The sequence below is a fragment of the Toxotes jaculatrix genome, chromosome 12 (genome assembly GCF_017976425.1).
Source record: "Toxotes jaculatrix isolate fToxJac2 chromosome 12, fToxJac2.pri, whole genome shotgun sequence".
Classification (NCBI taxonomy): Eukaryota; Metazoa; Chordata; class Actinopteri; family Toxotidae; genus Toxotes; species Toxotes jaculatrix.
Window position 1 is genome coordinate 3,199,198 of NC_054405.1, and position 16,923 is coordinate 3,216,120.

General features: G+C 43.8%; 3 protein-coding genes and 1 pseudogene across 3 annotated transcripts; 1 reads left to right on the forward strand and 3 right to left on the reverse strand.

Annotated features, from left to right (window-relative positions):
- Positions 1-1,574: 1,574 nt before the first annotated feature.
- Positions 1,575-5,682, reverse strand: si:ch73-261i21.5 (zona pellucida-like domain-containing protein 1). Its single transcript, XM_041051977.1, has 10 exons — positions 5,589-5,682; positions 4,931-5,157; positions 4,658-4,842; positions 4,134-4,206; positions 3,438-3,535; positions 2,898-2,978; positions 2,559-2,730; positions 2,320-2,431; positions 2,180-2,200; positions 1,575-1,732 (listed from the first exon to the last, which is right to left on the reverse strand). The coding sequence occupies exons 1-10, from the start codon at positions 5,680-5,682 to the stop codon at positions 1,575-1,577; spliced, it is 1,221 nt and encodes a 406-aa protein (XP_040907911.1).
- Positions 5,683-9,386: 3,704 nt separating this feature from the next.
- LOC121190396 (histone H2B 5) lies at positions 9,387-10,176 on the reverse strand. The gene has a single exon (XM_041051096.1). It carries the CDS (start codon positions 10,072-10,074, stop codon positions 9,694-9,696), a length of 381 nt encoding a protein of 126 aa, XP_040907030.1. The 5' UTR covers positions 10,075-10,176; the 3' UTR covers positions 9,387-9,693.
- A 174-nt stretch (positions 10,177-10,350) lies between these two features.
- On the forward strand, positions 10,351-11,216 carry LOC121190395 (histone H2A). Its single transcript, XM_041051095.1, has one exon. It carries the CDS (start codon positions 10,432-10,434, stop codon positions 10,816-10,818), a length of 387 nt encoding a protein of 128 aa, XP_040907029.1. The 5' UTR covers positions 10,351-10,431; the 3' UTR covers positions 10,819-11,216.
- A 1,206-nt stretch (positions 11,217-12,422) lies between these two features.
- On the reverse strand, positions 12,423-15,342 carry LOC121190394 (annotated as a pseudogene).
- Between the last annotated feature and the right edge of the window lie 1,581 nt (positions 15,343-16,923).

Genomic DNA, 16,923 nt, shown 5'->3' on the forward strand with positions numbered 1-16,923 from the left:
GGCAGAGTGACCAGACAGAAGCCTCTCCTCAGTGAGAGACACGTGCTTAGACAGCCAAGACAACACAACACAGGAGTGGCTTAGGGACGACTCTGAATGTCCTCGAGTGGCCCAGCCAGAGCCCTGACGTGAACCCAGTCAAACACCCCTGGAGAGACCTGAAAACAGCTGTCTACCCACGATCCCCAATCAACCTGACAGAGCTTGAAAGGACCTGCAGCGAGGAGTCCCCAAATTCAGGTGTGTAAGGTTTTTTGCCTTTGAATCTGTAACAGCACAATGAAAACATGTTTTATAAATGTTTTAGAAACTAAAATCACTCATTTCCAAAACTGTTAAGCCCCTTTGCTGTGGCCCTGCAGACTGTGGTCAGGCTATGAAACATTCAGACTAAATAATATGCTTTTATTAAAAATATTCAAAACTGTAGCATGTAGCTGCAGTCCAATGAATGAATAAAATCCTGCAGACATAAATCAGGAGCCTCAGTTAATGTTCACATCAGACATCAGCATGATTGTTGGTTTGAGTCTTTCTGAGGCTGTTGATCTGATATTTTCACACACAACAGTCTCCAGAGTTTAACTCCGACTGGAGCCAGAAACTAAAACCATCCAGTGAAGCAGCAGCTCTGAGGACGGAAACACCTTGTTGGTGAGAGAGGTCAGAGGCTGCGGTGGACACAGACTCACCAACACTGGACAGATGAAGTCTGGAAAAATGTAGCCTTGTCTGATGGATGTGGATTTCTGCTGAGGCTGCAGATGGTAGGGTCAGAGTTTGGCATCGACAGCATGAATCCATGGACCCAACCTGCCTTGTATCAACAGTCCAGGCTGGTGGTGGTGGTGGTGGTGTGATGGTGTGGGGAATGTTTTCCTGACTCACTTTGGGCCTTAATACCAATCAGTCATGGCCTGAATGTCACAGTCTGAGTATTGCTGCTGATGTTCATCCCTTCATGGCCACAGTTCACCATATGTCTGTATGTTTCCAGTGGTGTTCCTAAGGAAGTGTTTGCTCAGTTTAGTAACATCTTCTAAAAGAAAACCCCCCAGAAATTCACCATAAATAACAACAATAAAAAATCTTATCAAACACCTTTATTAGAAATAGAAATACAAAAACTTATGAACCTTTAACATATATAAAAATGTTTTTTAAAACCCTGAACTAGAACTAGTACACCCTGCTTTAGTAACACAGCCCATAAATCTATCTATCACCCAACATCAGAGTATAAATGGAAACAGAAGCCTGAAGCAGTATGCATAGAGTTATATTGTATAGACATGAATGTGTCTGACTTGTTGGCAGGAGATGATGTGCAAACATAATATGACTGAAACATACCCCACTGTAAATATGACACTCTTCCACATGTCCTGTTTACTTATGTTCTTCCTCTGGGCTAAATGAAAACACTAAGGTCCAAGTCAAAGGAATAGAAGATACAGCTTTCTGCTGTTCTTCCTCCTCTCTTTTGCTTATTCAAAAAAAATGGTGTAAGTCAAACTGAGGAATGAAGGAATGAAACAGAGCAACAATCCTTTTCAAGTGGTCTCCGCCCTCTGTCACTCTTGCGGGTTCAGCATTGTGTTCTTTAAAATGATATTAGACTTGTAATTCTGGTAAACAACAAACGCTACCAGCGTAAGGCAGATGGCCCCGACGATGCCCGCCACAAGTGAAACAGCCAGCACGGTGCTGTCCACGTGAGTCTGCTGAGGACCTGGGAAGGGACGAGACACTGAGGATTAGACCACACAGAGCTGTGTACAGAGTCTATACTCATGAGCATGACTGCACAATGTATTTATACACAACATTTAAGTATCTGTCAAGCCAGTTGGTTCCCCTGATCTTTCATGTGTACACAGGCGAGGTGACTGTCATGCTGAGTGACGACAGGTAAAGATGCATCTATCCATTTATTCTGGCAGCTCATGTAAGTTGTGGTTAGCAGAGAGATGCAGGTGTATCTTTCCCTAAGAGCTACATGTTCTCCAACCTTGATAGGAATCCATCAAGTAGATCTTTGGATCAGATGCTTGAACTGCCTCAAATGGCTTCTTCTAAAGCCACTTTAACGTAAAGATGCTGCAGTTCTGATCAGGAAAACCAAAATGGCATGTTTAGTTCCTGTCAAAAGTAAAAGGAATGTTCAGTGTATGCATACCTCCAGATGCCAGCGGATAGCCTGCAAGAAGACACAAGAAACCCTGAGTTCATTCGTTACCAAAGGAAACCTCCAATCAGCTCACACAGACTGATGTGACCGGTGTGATTCAACAAATGTATAACCTCTGAGGTTCTCACCGTTATCTGAGCGGATGGTGATGGGACCTGAACTGATGGTGGCCATGTCGCTCACTGTGGTGCCCTGGTTGTCGCTGGTGCTGCGGCGCCTCCTCGAGTTGGTGGTGCAGTTCTGTGGGTGATTGTCATTTTAGTCAGTTTTCATGCAGCCAAGTATCCAGATGGTATTTGTTCAAAATCAGAAGCTCCTGTCTGACAAAAAGCTTTGCATTTGAGCTGTGTGGTCTCTGTAGTCTGACCTGAACGAGGTTGGGGCAGAAGGAGTTCACACAGAGCCTGGTGGCACAGTGTACGTAGTAGGTGGAGAGAGTGGCATCTGAGCTTTGGACAAAGCGGAAAGCCTCAAAGGAGAAGCGAGCTAACTGCTGCTCTCCATTGACTCCCATTACCGTCTGTCCATCCCGGTCACACCTTCAACAGGACAGAATTTTTCATGTGGAATCCAGTTTACATTGGGAAGCTTCATGTTTGCATGTGTGCACTGGTGAGGAGTTCAGATTTTTCTGGATGGAGCATCCATCCATCACCGTCAAATAGCTGCTCTGTTTCACTTTCATCTCTGTAGTCTGCTAACTCACCCAACAAAGAGATCATGATACGTGACGTTGATGGGGAAAGGCGAGGCCGTGGCGTAACATCGGTCCAGGAGCACATTGAACCTGCAAACACTTTTGGTATTAGCACAGATTTTGAGGCAGTGAAAGCTTCAGACAGGGGTTTTATACCCCTGCTCTGATCTGTGCCTCACCACGGCTTTACCATAGATGTCTACAGAGACTTCATGTCTTGGTTTTTGTCCTGACACACAGTGTGAATCCAGTCAAGTTCTAGACACCGGGCTAGGATAATTAAAGCAAACAGGATGCACCTGACCACAGTCTGGAGAACCACAGCAAAGGGTCTGAATACTTTTGGAAATGAAATCAATTTTTGACTTGATGTAGAATAATGGACAAAAATGTCACTTTAATTTAAAATGAAATCTACAGCACATTCAAGTGTGCATTCACACCAAACACAGCAATACATTTGCCTGTGTGTTCTTTATTGTGTAAATTCTTGTAATCTTTCCCTTTAAAAAATCCCCAATCAGTGTACTTCAGCTGCTAAAACAGTACCTGTTGGTGAGGTTGGACGCCTTCACTTCTACAAAGATCCTGGTCTTTAGCTCCAGGCCTCCTGGGGGGACCTGCAGCACGGAGGAGTAACTATTGTCCTTCAGGCCCAATAAGAGAAGACAGGGAAGGATGTAGATTAGACTGATGCATGCTCTTTTATACAAACTAATGAGTTCCAGCATTAGATTGATTCTGGGTGATGGTCAAAGAACGAGACATTCTGCCATCATGAGCCAGATAACTGAGCTGAACTTCGCTGGTGTCATCAGATGAAGTCCCTTGATATAATTCCTTTTTGTCTGTTAAATAATGAGAATTCTAAAATAATAATATAAAGAGAAATTGTTTTATAATGATATAACTGCCTGAAATCAAAGGTGAATCTCAGCTCTGCAGCTTTCAGAATTGTTCACAAATTACTTATGGCCACAACACAGAAGGTTAGAGGACAAATGTAAATCTTAGACTGAGAGATTAAAGGGGCAGTTTGACAACTTGGGAAATAATGCTAAGCTAAGCTAAGCTAAGCTAAGCTAAGTCTCCTGGCTCCAGTTTCATATTGAATGTAAACACCTGAGAGTGGAATCCATCTGTTAGCTATAAGATGGTGCCAGTTTGAGTCTAAATGCTGCAGATCTAGATTCCACAGTGTTGTGTCTGTCTTTTCAGACAGTTAACATAATGCAGTGTTCTCACCGCGAAGAGTCGCATGCTCAGCGTGCTGATGAAACTCCCATTGTTGTCTCTGACTGCCAGACTGACCCCAGACCTGTTGAGCACAAAAAAAAAAAAGTTCTGTCAACAGCTGGAATTCATTACAGGAACAACCTGAGTTGTCAACAATCAGGTCATCATTCATTTGATACACGAGGGAACAACAGACCAGAGTGAGATCCAAACCCTCCTGAAACTAGACACATGAGTAACACACACCTTGTTAGGACACTGGCTGCTCCATGAAGCACAACTAAATACAGTAACTTGAATAGAGTGATGGTGGCAATCACTGCCCAGGTGAACCAGCCGGTTCTTCTTCCATTTATTATAAATGGAAAGGTAGAATGCATCACCTCTGATGTGACAGAATATTTTGTTATTTTTCAATAACTGTAATTATTATTTTCATTATTATTTTTTTAGCCATACATTTGCAAACAGCAGCAATAGAAATGTCACATTTACTCCTTGAGTTCAGCTTTAAACAGCGAGGAGCCACTTACACGCTCATCTGAGTGTTGTTGACCAGGTACTGCAGAGGGTAGCGGCAGGAGAACCTGTACATCACCTCCTGGTGATAGGTAATGGCTCCTGTGGTGGGGTCCTCTGAGCAGACCATACCTGAGATGTTGATGTACTGGACATGGGAGAAGTCTGCAAACAGTCCAGTTCCAGTCTCCTCAGTGACCTTTGAGGAGAAACAGTTGAAGTCTGTTGAGTATAAATCAGTTGTGTGTCTGGCACCTGCTGGCTGTTCTCAGGCTCAGAGAACCTACTGTCAGCTTGTTGGAGCAGGTGGTGATCCCCTCCTCCGTGATGGAGAAGTTGAATTTAACCACAGGTGGGTCCGCCTCCCAGTCAGGAGTCCCTCTGCACTGCTCTTTGGAGTGCTCCGAGTTGAGGGCCAGCAGGGACTCATTGTAGCCGTTGAAATAGATGGGACACAGCAGGATCTGAAGGTCCACCGTTTGAGAGCCGCAGAGGACCTCGATGTCTGAGTTAGCTGAGCAGAGCGAGGATGAGACCAGAATCAGCTTTAAGGGTTTGGAACAGGACTAGATCTGTTGTTGAGGGACAGATTACTCTGGAGCTGGCTTCTTAAAGGGGCACTCCACAGATTGGTTTTGAGTCTTAATACGTTTATGCACCTACAGGGCCTTCAGTGTCTTTACCTTCTGCTGAGAGGTTATACATAACTTCACCAGTCAACAATAAGCTCCATTAACAAACCCTGTCATCCCCAAAGCTGGAACACGCCTCCCCTCACAGATAAAGACGCACTTCTTAGAGAGTCAGGCTGCAGCTGTGCTGCCACTTCTTAGGTTACGGAGGAAAGAAAAGTGTGAAAGGAAGAGGAAATGGGGGGAGGAGGTGCAGTCAGAGCAGCAGCTGGATGAAAGGGCTGAGAGCATGAGCACTAATGATTTCACTGACCTGGACTTCTGAAGGTGGAGTGTCCAATGCAGGCATTTTGAGCCTGGGTGAGAAGGAGTGTGGCAAGTTGATATGTAAGAAGGACCAGCCACATTGTCCTCGAGCTGCTGGAGAAGAAAGATGACAGGAATCAGACAAGCACATGATCTCCTCCCCCAGCGGATCATTTAAAGCATCAATGGAATTAATGGGAGAGGAAAGAAAAAAAATTCTTTAATCTTTTTTGGTCAAATATCTGATAATGCGACTAATAATCTACACATACATACATATCTGCTTTTTATTTTATTTTATTTATTTATCTTTTTTTTTTTTTTAATGAGGGTCATAAGATTGGGAGCCACTGATTTAATTTTTAACATTATATGCATGATACTGTACTTAACAAGCTACTTTACAGATTAAGATATTTTTATATTAATCTGAAAAGCAGTCAGTAACCGCAGTTGTAGATAAATGCAGTCAAGTAAAAAGTAGTAGTAGTAATAGTTTGTTCTGGAATATAGTGGAGTACATGTATGATGTACAAGTACCTCAAAACTACGTAAGTCCAGTACTTCTGGGAATTTATTTAGTAACTTACTTATACCACAGCAGAAAAGTAGAAATACTCGGTTACAGACACGAGTCATATTAAACTAACATAGTGCATCAGAAACCTGCTTTTAAAAAGTGCTGTGAAAATCCAGATCCTAAAATCAAGTCCGCAGACAGAGGACACTGAAGAAAACATCAGCCTGATCAGTTAATATGATGCAGTAAATATGATGTTAATCAGCTCCAGTTATGTCTGAATGACATGTTCTTCATGTGTAGACTGAATCCATCTGTAGTATCATCAGAGGGACCAGATACTGGGGCTGATCTGTTCATTGCTCAGAACGTCTGATCTGATTTATCTTCAGAGGAATCCAATTTCCTTTTTGGCTCAATAAATCAAATTCCAGTTAAAACAATAGCCTATATATAAAAAAAAAAAACAATAGCAAAACAATATAACCCACTGTGAGATTAGAAAAGTGACTCCTTACCTTGCGTGGATGGCTGCAGAGTGTCGCCCCACCTCTCTCCCTCAGTGTTGTCTTTTTATTTGTGTGTGCTCTTACCTCCATGACAGCCATTTATACTGGCCTCCTTTCGGCCTTCACAGGAAGCCCACGGAGAGGAAAGGGAAAGGTAGAAGAGAGCAACACAAGCTGCTCGGATGCAACAACCAGATCGTCTGACACACAATGGGAACAATGGGGGAGCCCATATGCAGTGTCTTTGGTCTGATGGAACATTATGTGGAGTAACTATAAATTTAACTTGTCAGTTCAGCAATGACCTGCAGTCCTTTCTGTAAGGCAGGTGTCCTGATGTGCTCCAAGTCACATCCCTATGGATGGGACAGAAAATCTACAGGGACACTTTCACTACTTGGGTTCCTTATTGCTGCCGTTTTAGTTGTTTATTTATTTAATGTTATTTTTCTATCAATGTATATTGAGCAGAAAATATGGTTATCTGTATGTTTTTCTTTGTTAAACTGAATTTGTAACATACAGAATAGAATGGAAGTTTACAAAAACTAGGTCTGTACAATCAGAACAAAATCCACAGCTACAAAAAAAAACCTTAGACATCTGCATGAACCAATTCTGTAGACATTACATAACTTAAATGTTAAAACCCGCTGAATTGTTTCAGCCATTTTTACGCAACAGCACCTAAAAAAAAGGGCCATGTTGTGAATTCTGTTCACTAAAGCACTTTGTGTTTTGTTTTTTTTTGTAGTTTTACCCTGCTCCTGCCGGGGGCTACTACTCTTTGTGAAGAAATGAGGTCTCCAGCACATCATCTCAGGCTTGGAGAGAAAGGCACACCCTTCCAAACAAAACCCCCTACAACTGTCACCTGAACCACGAACCCCCCCCCCCTCCCAAAGATCCCCTCTAGGAACCCTGAAGCCTGATCCACAACAATGGAGTGGAGATGGGCTTACACAGGGCTTAGCATTAAATAGGTGTCATGTCTGTCTATCAGAGTGGGTCATTACCCAAAGGCGACCTCTGAGTTCTACTTTCCTGGGTGCTAAAGCTTCAGGTATGAAAATTCTTTGATTTTCTTTCATATTTGATTCATTCAGATCTGGAGCAGCTTCTACATTCATCTCAGTATTTATGTGTTTTTTTTTTTTTTTTTTTGTTTTGTTTTTTTATAAATTCGTATGTTTGTGTTGCAGCATTTTACCTAGAACATCAGTTTAAGTTCTACATCAGCTGTATCAGAGGAATAACTTCAGGCTGTCTTTGCTTTCTGTCCCCATTATCCAGAACACAATAAACCTTAATATCCAGCTAATTCCTGATTGAAGCTGTTCCTTCCATTGTGTGCTGCAGTAACTGGATCTGCATGATATCACAGTGATCCTGTTCTGCTTTTGTTGAATATTAGCCATCAACTAATGCCACCCACGCTCCTTAACCACGTGGCCAAGATCTACTGAATCCAATTAATAATAACAGTAATAATAATGATAATACCTGAAACAAAATCCCATCCCATCATGCTTCTTTACTGGCTCACTGAGGATTTTGAAGATTCCCCCCACACATTTTACATTTGAGCAGAATAAAGCAGATTTGGAGTTTCTGCAGTGAAATGATGGACCCATAAAGAAGTCTTTACTGTTTTATTTCCAAACTGCGACTGCAACTGTGAATGCTATTTTGAAGCCCTGCCCACACAGATATACAGTTTGCGTGCACAAATACTGAATCTGTTATGTATTAATTGTGTTTGGAGCAAAGTGTGTGCTGCGCTATCTTTTTTTTTTTGTGCTTGAGGTTTTTGACCTTCCTGCTGCTGTGTCATCAGTGTGCATTAAATGGGTGACATTAGTAACATCTATGTTTAAAAGATGTATTGTACAGGCTATCACTGAACCCTAATGGTGTCACTGTATCTCAGCACAGACAAGCACAAGCTTACAGTGAAGGAGTCTTTATTGTTGCCATGAAGGTAGTGCCTCGGGTTTCTCTCGGTTAAGACAAACAGGTCTTTTCCCATATTTGGACTTGTCATAGCAGGAAGTGCACAGGTTAACTAATGACATTAGCAATGTCCCAGGTTGTTAATGACACACACCTGTGCTCCACCTGCTCTGACAAGTCTGCATATCTGCTCTTGGTTGGTTGGAGGCAACGTAAGGTTTGTTCAAGTTCATGTTAGCTTCTCCTCGTACAGCTTGGAGCCTTATAATATTAACACAATGCAACACTGAGATGTGAATTCTGCTGTATAATGATAAACTCATGCATAATGAATGAACTGGAGGCTTCAGATGCAGTTTGCAGGCTGTGATGTTGCTGCTTTGACTTTGATTCAGATGTCAAACCTGACAGAGGAGATGTATGTTGGAGTTACAGGAAGTCTTTTCATTCCACAAGTCGTTCAAGTTGATCATTTGTTCCTGATGTTATCGAGTTAAGATGGAAAGATATTCACAGAAACAGCAGAACCTTTGTTCTGAGCAGGAGCCTCACTTTAACCCTGTTCACACCCTGCCGTTACCTGCAGCCACCGCTTGGTGTCGCTCTAACTCCAGCACTCGCAGTAATACTTGTATGTATGGAAAACTATCATCACCCACAAGGTAGAAGCAGAAACCGCTCGGTGCAGTAACAAGTCACGGTTTCAACCTCATGACCTTTGTTCCCACTGCGCCGTCACACACGCTTTAGATATGTCCTGAGTGTAAATCAGTGTTAAAATGGTGCGAAGCGAAGGAGACCTCCACAGTTTGACAACACCCGCTGACATTCCATCTCAATTTATTCAATGACTCGTTAAAAACGTTACACAGCTCAGACAAAAAACAACAACAAAAAAAACAAAAACAAAACCACACTCATTTAAAACAAAATGGCAGCTACAGTTCACTACATCCCAAGACATTCAGCGTAAGGCCTGTGTTCAGTTGCCATTCATCACTCTTCAGAAACGGCAATGGTGCAAAATCACAAACGCAGTTTTCCGACACAGGTGATGTTGTCCACCCCCCTCTGTCTCTCTTCCAACCACCACCATCACCACCACCTCCGTGCCGAGCTTATGTCCGCCTCTATTTGGAGCTGGTGTATTTGGTCACGGCCTTGGTACCCTCGGACACGGCGTGTTTGGCCAGCTCGCCGGGCAGCAGCAGGCGGACGGCGGTCTGGATCTCCCTGGAGGTGATGGTGGATCTCTTGTTGTAGTGCGCCAGGCGCGACGCTTCCCCGGCGATGCGCTCGAAGATGTCGTTGACAAACGAGTTCATAATGCCCATGGCCTTGGAGGAGATCCCCGTGTCTGGGTGCACTTGCTTCAGCACCTTGTACACATAAATGGCGTAGCTTTCTTTCCTGCTCTTGCGGCGCTTCTTGTCTCCTTTCTTCTGGGTTTTGGTCACGGCCTTTTTGGAGCCCTTCTTGGGCGCAGGAGCTGATTTTGCTGGATCAGGCATTTTTTTTTCCTCTCTCTCGCTCTCTCTTCCGTAGAAAACGTCAGTATAGCGACAGGAAAAGGGAAACACAGATCAGGATGCCGCCCCCATCACTAGTCCCTTATTTATAACATGGCTGTGCAAATGAGTGTGTGCCATTCCTTCTTTGCGATTGGAGCGTCCTTCACCAGAGGAAAGGGTTTACAGCGTGCCATTGGCTCGTGCGTTTCAGGTTCACTCGGCCAATCGGAGCAGCCTCTGTGGTTTATATTGCTTTACACACAACTCCATTACGTAGAGACTGGGGCTCGAGGAGCTGCTGTGTTTTCTTTTTTAAAAACGTTGCTTCTAAACCGTTAATCACATTTATAAACGGTCATGTCTGGCAGAGGGAAAACCGGAGGCAAAGCCCGAGCGAAGGCCAAGTCTCGCTCATCTCGCGCCGGACTCCAGTTCCCGGTGGGTCGAGTTCACAGGCTACTGCGCAAGGGCAACTATGCGGAGCGCGTCGGCGCCGGGGCTCCGGTGTATTTGGCGGCCGTGCTGGAGTATCTGACCGCTGAGATCCTGGAGCTGGCGGGCAACGCGGCTAGGGACAACAAAAAGACCAGGATCATCCCGCGGCACCTCCAGCTGGCCGTGCGCAACGACGAGGAGCTGAACAAGCTGCTGGGAGGTGTGACCATCGCTCAGGGAGGAGTGCTGCCAAACATCCAGGCTGTCCTCCTCCCCAAGAAGACGGAGAAACCGGCCAAGAGCAAGTAAAAGACTCCCCGCAGGCCCGGATTCAGTCGGGACAAAGGGCTCACCTCGGAGCCGGCCACTTTTTTCATATCAGTGTTTTTCTTTTTTTTCTTCTTGGATTAATAATCTTTCAAATAGGGGGCAGTGTTTTGGTGTTGCTGTTTCTCATCGGGACTGTTCATAGACTGCTCTGTAAGCCACTGTTGTGCTCTTGGTTTCGAAAATGGAGGCGCTTTGTGAAGGCTGAGGGATGAAGAAGGCCGCGGAAAAGAAAAAACATCTTAATATGGACCAATTCTGAAGGGAGGGGTTGTTTTTAGTTTCGCAATGCTGCTACAAAAACGTGCAAAATTTGTTGTATATGTTTTATGTCATGTTTCAATAAATGTCCTGCAGCCTTGTGGCACAGGGCGCATACATCCAGTCTTTTATTTTTGTTGTCTCCATCCGGGGACTTGGTGTTTGGTCTTTTGTGAGAGGACAAACGGCACAGAGGCGCATGAATGGGGCTGCAGCTCTCTGGCCTTTCACTGTGCTACAGCTGAATCCTTATGTAAGCAGTGAGTACTCTAACATGTCATTTTATACTTCGGGTTGAATCTTCATATTCTTAATATAAGCAGTGTGTATAATGGGTGAAATCTGTGGTTTGGGTGCAGAGGGAAATGTAGGGTCACGCATGGATTGTAAATCTGGGCCCGCTTAGCATGAGAATTGTTTTCATTGCTTTTTTCAAAATGTCCTGTAAATGTTGGATTACTCTCCAAAAAACAGAAGTTTTATTTTTGTTCCTGTAACATCTCAGTGCTCTCTGCTCTGTGTGGATGCTGCGTTTACATGTTTTCAGAGTGATTTAAATCCACTGAAGAGCAGATGAAGAAATGTGAATTCTAAAGCCTAAAAGTTATATATACGTGTGTGTGTGTGTGTGTGAACATTCTGCAGAAACTAAATAGCATTTTCTTTTATTTTTGACCCATTTATTTCACAGACTTCCTGTCTGTCTTTAGGGGGGGTCAGAGTGCAGGGACAGCTGGAGAACACTGCCCCTGCAGCTGCTGGAAACTCATTCAACATATTTCACTGCCTTTAGTTTTGTTGCAGCACAGTTATTCTCTGCGGACTTTCACAGCAAAGACTCAGACTATAGACAGTTAACATAACTGCTAATGTATAATATATGATGGAATAAATATTGAGGATTAGATTGATCTTTGTACAATATACTGCACACTGTTCTAATTTCTGTAGCTGAATCTTGTACTGCCCAGAATCACCAAACCTCCCAAACATCTTCCATAACAGGATGGCTATTTATCTGTGATCAGTATTAATGCAAAATATTGGAAGTTATAGTTTCAGAATCCAAACATTCTCCATCTTCAAATTCAGCTCATTGATGTGAGGAAGTATGTGTATGTTCACAACATGTGTGCAAAGCAGAATGAAACAAAATGAAACACAAGAAAACACACCTGTCAAATTTTTTTTATTACTCTGAGCACAAACATGACATAGCATGCACAGACTGTGTTTGCTCGAAGATCTTTATGTGGTCGCATAGCAAATATCATTTATCATCACAAGTCTGATTCTATGCCTTTTGGTCAGTGGTAATGTTCATGCTTGTTTGTTATTGCTCAGGGTTTGTCAAGTAGCCGCAGACATTGATTAATCCACTTCCTCAATGGTTGGTCCAGAGGAGCCACCACCAGGAGCAGCGCCGCCTGTTCCTGGGAAGCCGCCCGGCATTCCGCCTGGCATACCACCAGGCATGCCACCAGCACTCTGGTACAGCTTGGTGATGATGGGGTTGCACACCTTCTCCAGCTCCTGTTGCTGATGTTCATATTCATCCTTCTCTGCAGTCTAGTACAAAGAAATCAAAAGACTCATTGGAATTTGGAATTACAGTTCAATCTGTACAGTTTACTTCCTGGTATATGATCACATTGAAAACATCTGAGTGGATGAAAGAACTGATAGTCATGTTGTTCATAATCTAAAGCTTACGTTGCTTACACCAGCCCTCACCTGGTTCTTGTCAAGCCAGCTGATGACCTCGTTACACTTGTCCAAGATCTTCTGCTTGTCATCATCGCTGATCTTGCCAGCAAGTTTCTCATCCTCCACAGTCGACTTCATGTTGAAAGCATATGACTCCAGGCCGTTCTTAGCAGACACCTTGTCACGCTGGACATCATCCTCAGCCTTGTACTTCTCAGCTTCCTGGACCATGCGTTCAATGTCCTCCTTGCTCAGACGACCTGTCATAAAATAGACCAGATTAGCATTTAATCATTTCTTGTTGGGACAGCACTGCAGCTACATTTGAATTAAGCAGTATTTTTTTTTAAATCATTTTATACCCTTGTCATTGGTTATGGTGATCTTGTTCTCCTTTCCAGTGCTCTTGTCGACAGCAGAGACATTCATGATGCCGTTGGCATCAATATCAAATGTCACCTCGATCTGGGGAACACCACGGGGAGCAGGAGGGATGCCTGTAAGCTCAAACTTGCCCAGCAGGTTGTTGTCCTTTGTCATAGCACGCTCTCCCTCATAAACCTGTTGGAAATATGCAGACAATTCTGACACTGCGTCACAGTTCTGCCATCTTTATTTCCCTCACCCACCATCTTTGGTCCTGCAACCTCTGACAGAAGCTATGGATGGCAGGAATAAATGCCATCTCTGTCAAACAGACAGGTGTAATGATGTTGTGCTTACCTGGATGAGCACACCAGGCTGGTTATCAGAGTAGGTGGTGAAGGTCTGGGTCTGCTTTGTAGGAATGGTGGTGTTACGTTTGATCAAGACAGTCATGACACCTCCAGCAGTCTCAATACCCAGGGACAGAGGGGTGACATCCAGAAGCAGCAAGTCCTGCACATTCTCAGACTTGTCACCGCACAGGATGGCAGCCTGGACAGCTGTAAATAAGGCCAACTGGTTAGATTTTGAAAGGGATAGATAGTGGACCTTTTTCACATTAACCATTCAACAAAATCTTCAACAAAAACCCAGCTGAAAATGCTGATGTTATAATTTGGTGGGTATATTTGGAAAAAAAGATAGACACCAGCTCCGTAGGCCACAGCTTCATCTGGGTTGATGCTCTTGTTGAGCTCCTTTCCGTTGAAGAAGTCCTGGAGCAGTTTCTGGATCTTGGGGATACGGGTGGAGCCACCGACCAACACAATGTCATGAATCTGAGACTTGTCCATCTTGGCATCACGGAGAGACTTCTCCACGGGGTCCAAAGTGCCACGGAAGAGGTCAGCGTTGAGCTCCTCAAAGCGAGCCCTGGTGATGGAGGTGTAGAAGTCAACTCCCTCGTACAGAGAGTCGATTTCAATGCTGGCCTGGGTGCTGGAAGACAGTGTGCGCTTTGCCCTCTCACAGGCGGTGCGCAGACGACGGACAGCCCTCTTGTTGTCGCTGATGTCCTTCTTGTACTTGCGCTTGAACTCGGCGATGAAGTGGTTGACCATGCGGTTGTCGAAGTCTTCCCCACCAAGATGAGTGTCTCCAGCAGTGGACTTGACCTCAAAGATGCCATCCTCGATGGTCAGGATGGACACATCGAAGGTTCCACCACCAAGATCAAAGATGAGAACGTTCCTCTCAGACCCAACCTGGAAAGAAAAAGGAAAGCGTGAGCACAACTGTACAGGTGTAGGTGTGGACATAAATCATAGAATACATCTACTGCTAACTTAAATCTCACCTTCTTGTCCAAACCATAAGCGATAGCTGCTGCAGTGGGCTCATTAATGATTCTCAACACATTCAGGCCAGAGATAGTTCCAGCGTCCTTGGTTGCTTGACGTTGAGAGTCATTAAAGTATGCTGGTACTGTGATAACAGCATTGGACACAGACTGAAAAAATGAAGAGATAATTTTAAAGTAATACTGTGACAGTGCTGTAGATTATTATTATTATTATGCATGCTATTATTTTGTAAACTCGCCTTCCCAAGGTAGGCTTCAGCAATCTCTTTCATCTTCGTCAGCACCATGGAAGAGATCTCCTCTGGGTAAAAGGTTTTGGTTTCACCTTTGTAATCAACCTCCACTTTGGGGCGTCCACTGTCACTGATTATATTGAATGGCCAATGCTTCATGTCAGACTGAACTACAGGATCCTCAAATCGTCTGCCAATCAACCGTTTGGCATCTGCAATTCCCCGGGAAAAATTGAAAGAAATACTTTCGTCAATTTTTGACTAACTCATTTATTCACTCAGTGAACTGGCAGCGATGGCATAAGATCATTAGGATATACTAAAATTTCATTACAGGTATCACTTCACCCTGCTCTAACCTTACCAAAGACTGTGTTGGTGGGGTTCATGGCAACCTGATTCTTGGCTGCATCTCCAATCAGCCTCTCAGTGTCTGTGAAGGCCACATAGCTGGGTGTGGTCCTGTTGCCCTGGTCATTGGCAATGATTTCAACTTTGCCATGCTGGAACACACCAACACAGGAGTAGGTGGTCCCAAGGTCGATGCCAACTGCTGCTCCTTTGGACATGATTGCTCTGAGTAAGCAAAACAGTTCATAGTTAATGTTTTTCCAGCAGGGGGCAGTAACACTCAGCAAACAGGGCTGGGAATTCTGCATAGTCAAGTGGTGTTAGCTATAGTCATATTTTACAAAGCAAACTTTGTGATACAGTAAGAACACTATTTTTATCATTGTAAGAATGCTGTGTTTGTTCCATATCTTTCATTAGGGCCATTTAATGATCACAGAATCTACCTTCTTCAACCCTTCAACAGCCTCTGTCATCTTTCAGGTGCCTGATTCTGTGAACTGTAATACAATAGCTTGGTGTTTAGCAGGGATGAGATCTTAGTGGAAGGCAGCCATCTTAGGCTGTGGAAACAATATATTCTGAACTGAACAAAGTACTGAGAGGACCTGCACAACTTGTTTAAAAGGCTGTTTTGCGTACGTAGTGCCTCGTGGCATCCACAAATCGCACACATAAGAGTGTCTGAGTGTGTTTTTCTGCAGAGCAGGATTGTGCAGCGTGCAGGACACAGTGTGTGTGTGTGTGGCCTCCCCCCACCCGCCCTTCCGCCCCGACACCAGAGTGCATTCTGCAGCATCACGCTGGGGCTCTATTCAAACTGCTGATCCCTGGACCATCTGGGAGAGACAGGCGCTCATACCCCCACCCCTCCCTCCACCCCCACCGCTTGTTATCGAAAGACAAAGTTGCCGTGCTGCAGTATCCAGCTGGTCTTGCATCCAGTAAGTTTTATGGACTGGTCAGACTGACACCCTGAGGATTAACATTATCTATACAAACGATTCACTTTTTAAATTCAATTTGTTTGTGATAAGATTATATCCCAGGAATAAAGTAAGTGAACGAATATGAACTAAACATAAACATAATCACGCTATTTGCATCGTAATTAATATTTTAAGATTATTAGTGTGATAACATGAATGCCACAATTAAATTAAATTAGACTACATGTGCTGTCGGTGATGTTTGGCTACAAGAAGCATCGTTGCACAAATAAGAGCTGAATAACTGTGCATAAGCATAGACATGCTACCTGGATGATGCTGTGGCCTGGGACTGCCGTAGTCTGCCTCTTCTCCTCGGGATGAACTCGGACCGAAGATGCTGGCCTTTTTCTGCTTCTCTACCAGCTCCTCTCTAAAATGCTCCGGCAAGCCAATCAGCTTGCAGAGCGGCAGTGAGCTTCCAGTACTTTCTGGCTCAGTCTTCACGTCCGTCGTCCTCTGATTGGCTAAAACCTGGGCAAAAAAAAGTCTTAGAATAAAGAGAGATTACACACAGACATAGCAGAAGAAAGTTCCAGTGCTTCCTCTATATATATATATATATATATATATATATATATATATATATATAACCAGCACCATTATTATTAGGCAAACTAACCAATATCCTATAAACAGTAATCAGTCCTACTGTCTCAAAATCATTTTTATCATGTCCTGATATGGATCAATTAGGATAAAAATAGAAAGTGAGAAACTAAATTTAGATGAATTTATCTTTCACTCCATCACGTTTTCTCTGAAGCGCGGTCATCCTTAAACCCACAGTGTATTGTTTAAATGTGTATCACGTGTC

What these genes read in the sequence shown, in the direction of transcription:
- si:ch73-261i21.5 (XM_041051977.1), bottom strand. Translation starts at nt 5,682, where the DNA reads ATGTGGCTGGTCCTTCTTACATATCAACTTGCCACACTCCTTCTCACC. An exon ending in AACAACACTCAGATGAGCGT is followed by an intron (nt 4,207 to 4,657) that starts GTAAGTGGCTCC and finishes TGTGCTCAACAG; the next exon opens with GTCTGGGGTCAGTCTGGCAG. An exon ending in TGAGCATGCGACTCTTCGCG is followed by an intron (nt 3,536 to 4,133) that starts GTGAGAACACTG and finishes TTGGGCCTGAAG; the next exon opens with GACAATAGTTACTCCTCCGT.
- LOC121190396 (XM_041051096.1), bottom strand. Translation starts at nt 10,074, where the DNA reads ATGCCTGATCCAGCAAAATCAGCTCCTGCGCCCAAGAAGGGCTCCAAA.
- LOC121190395 (XM_041051095.1), top strand. Translation starts at nt 10,432, where the DNA reads ATGTCTGGCAGAGGGAAAACCGGAGGCAAAGCCCGAGCGAAGGCCAAG.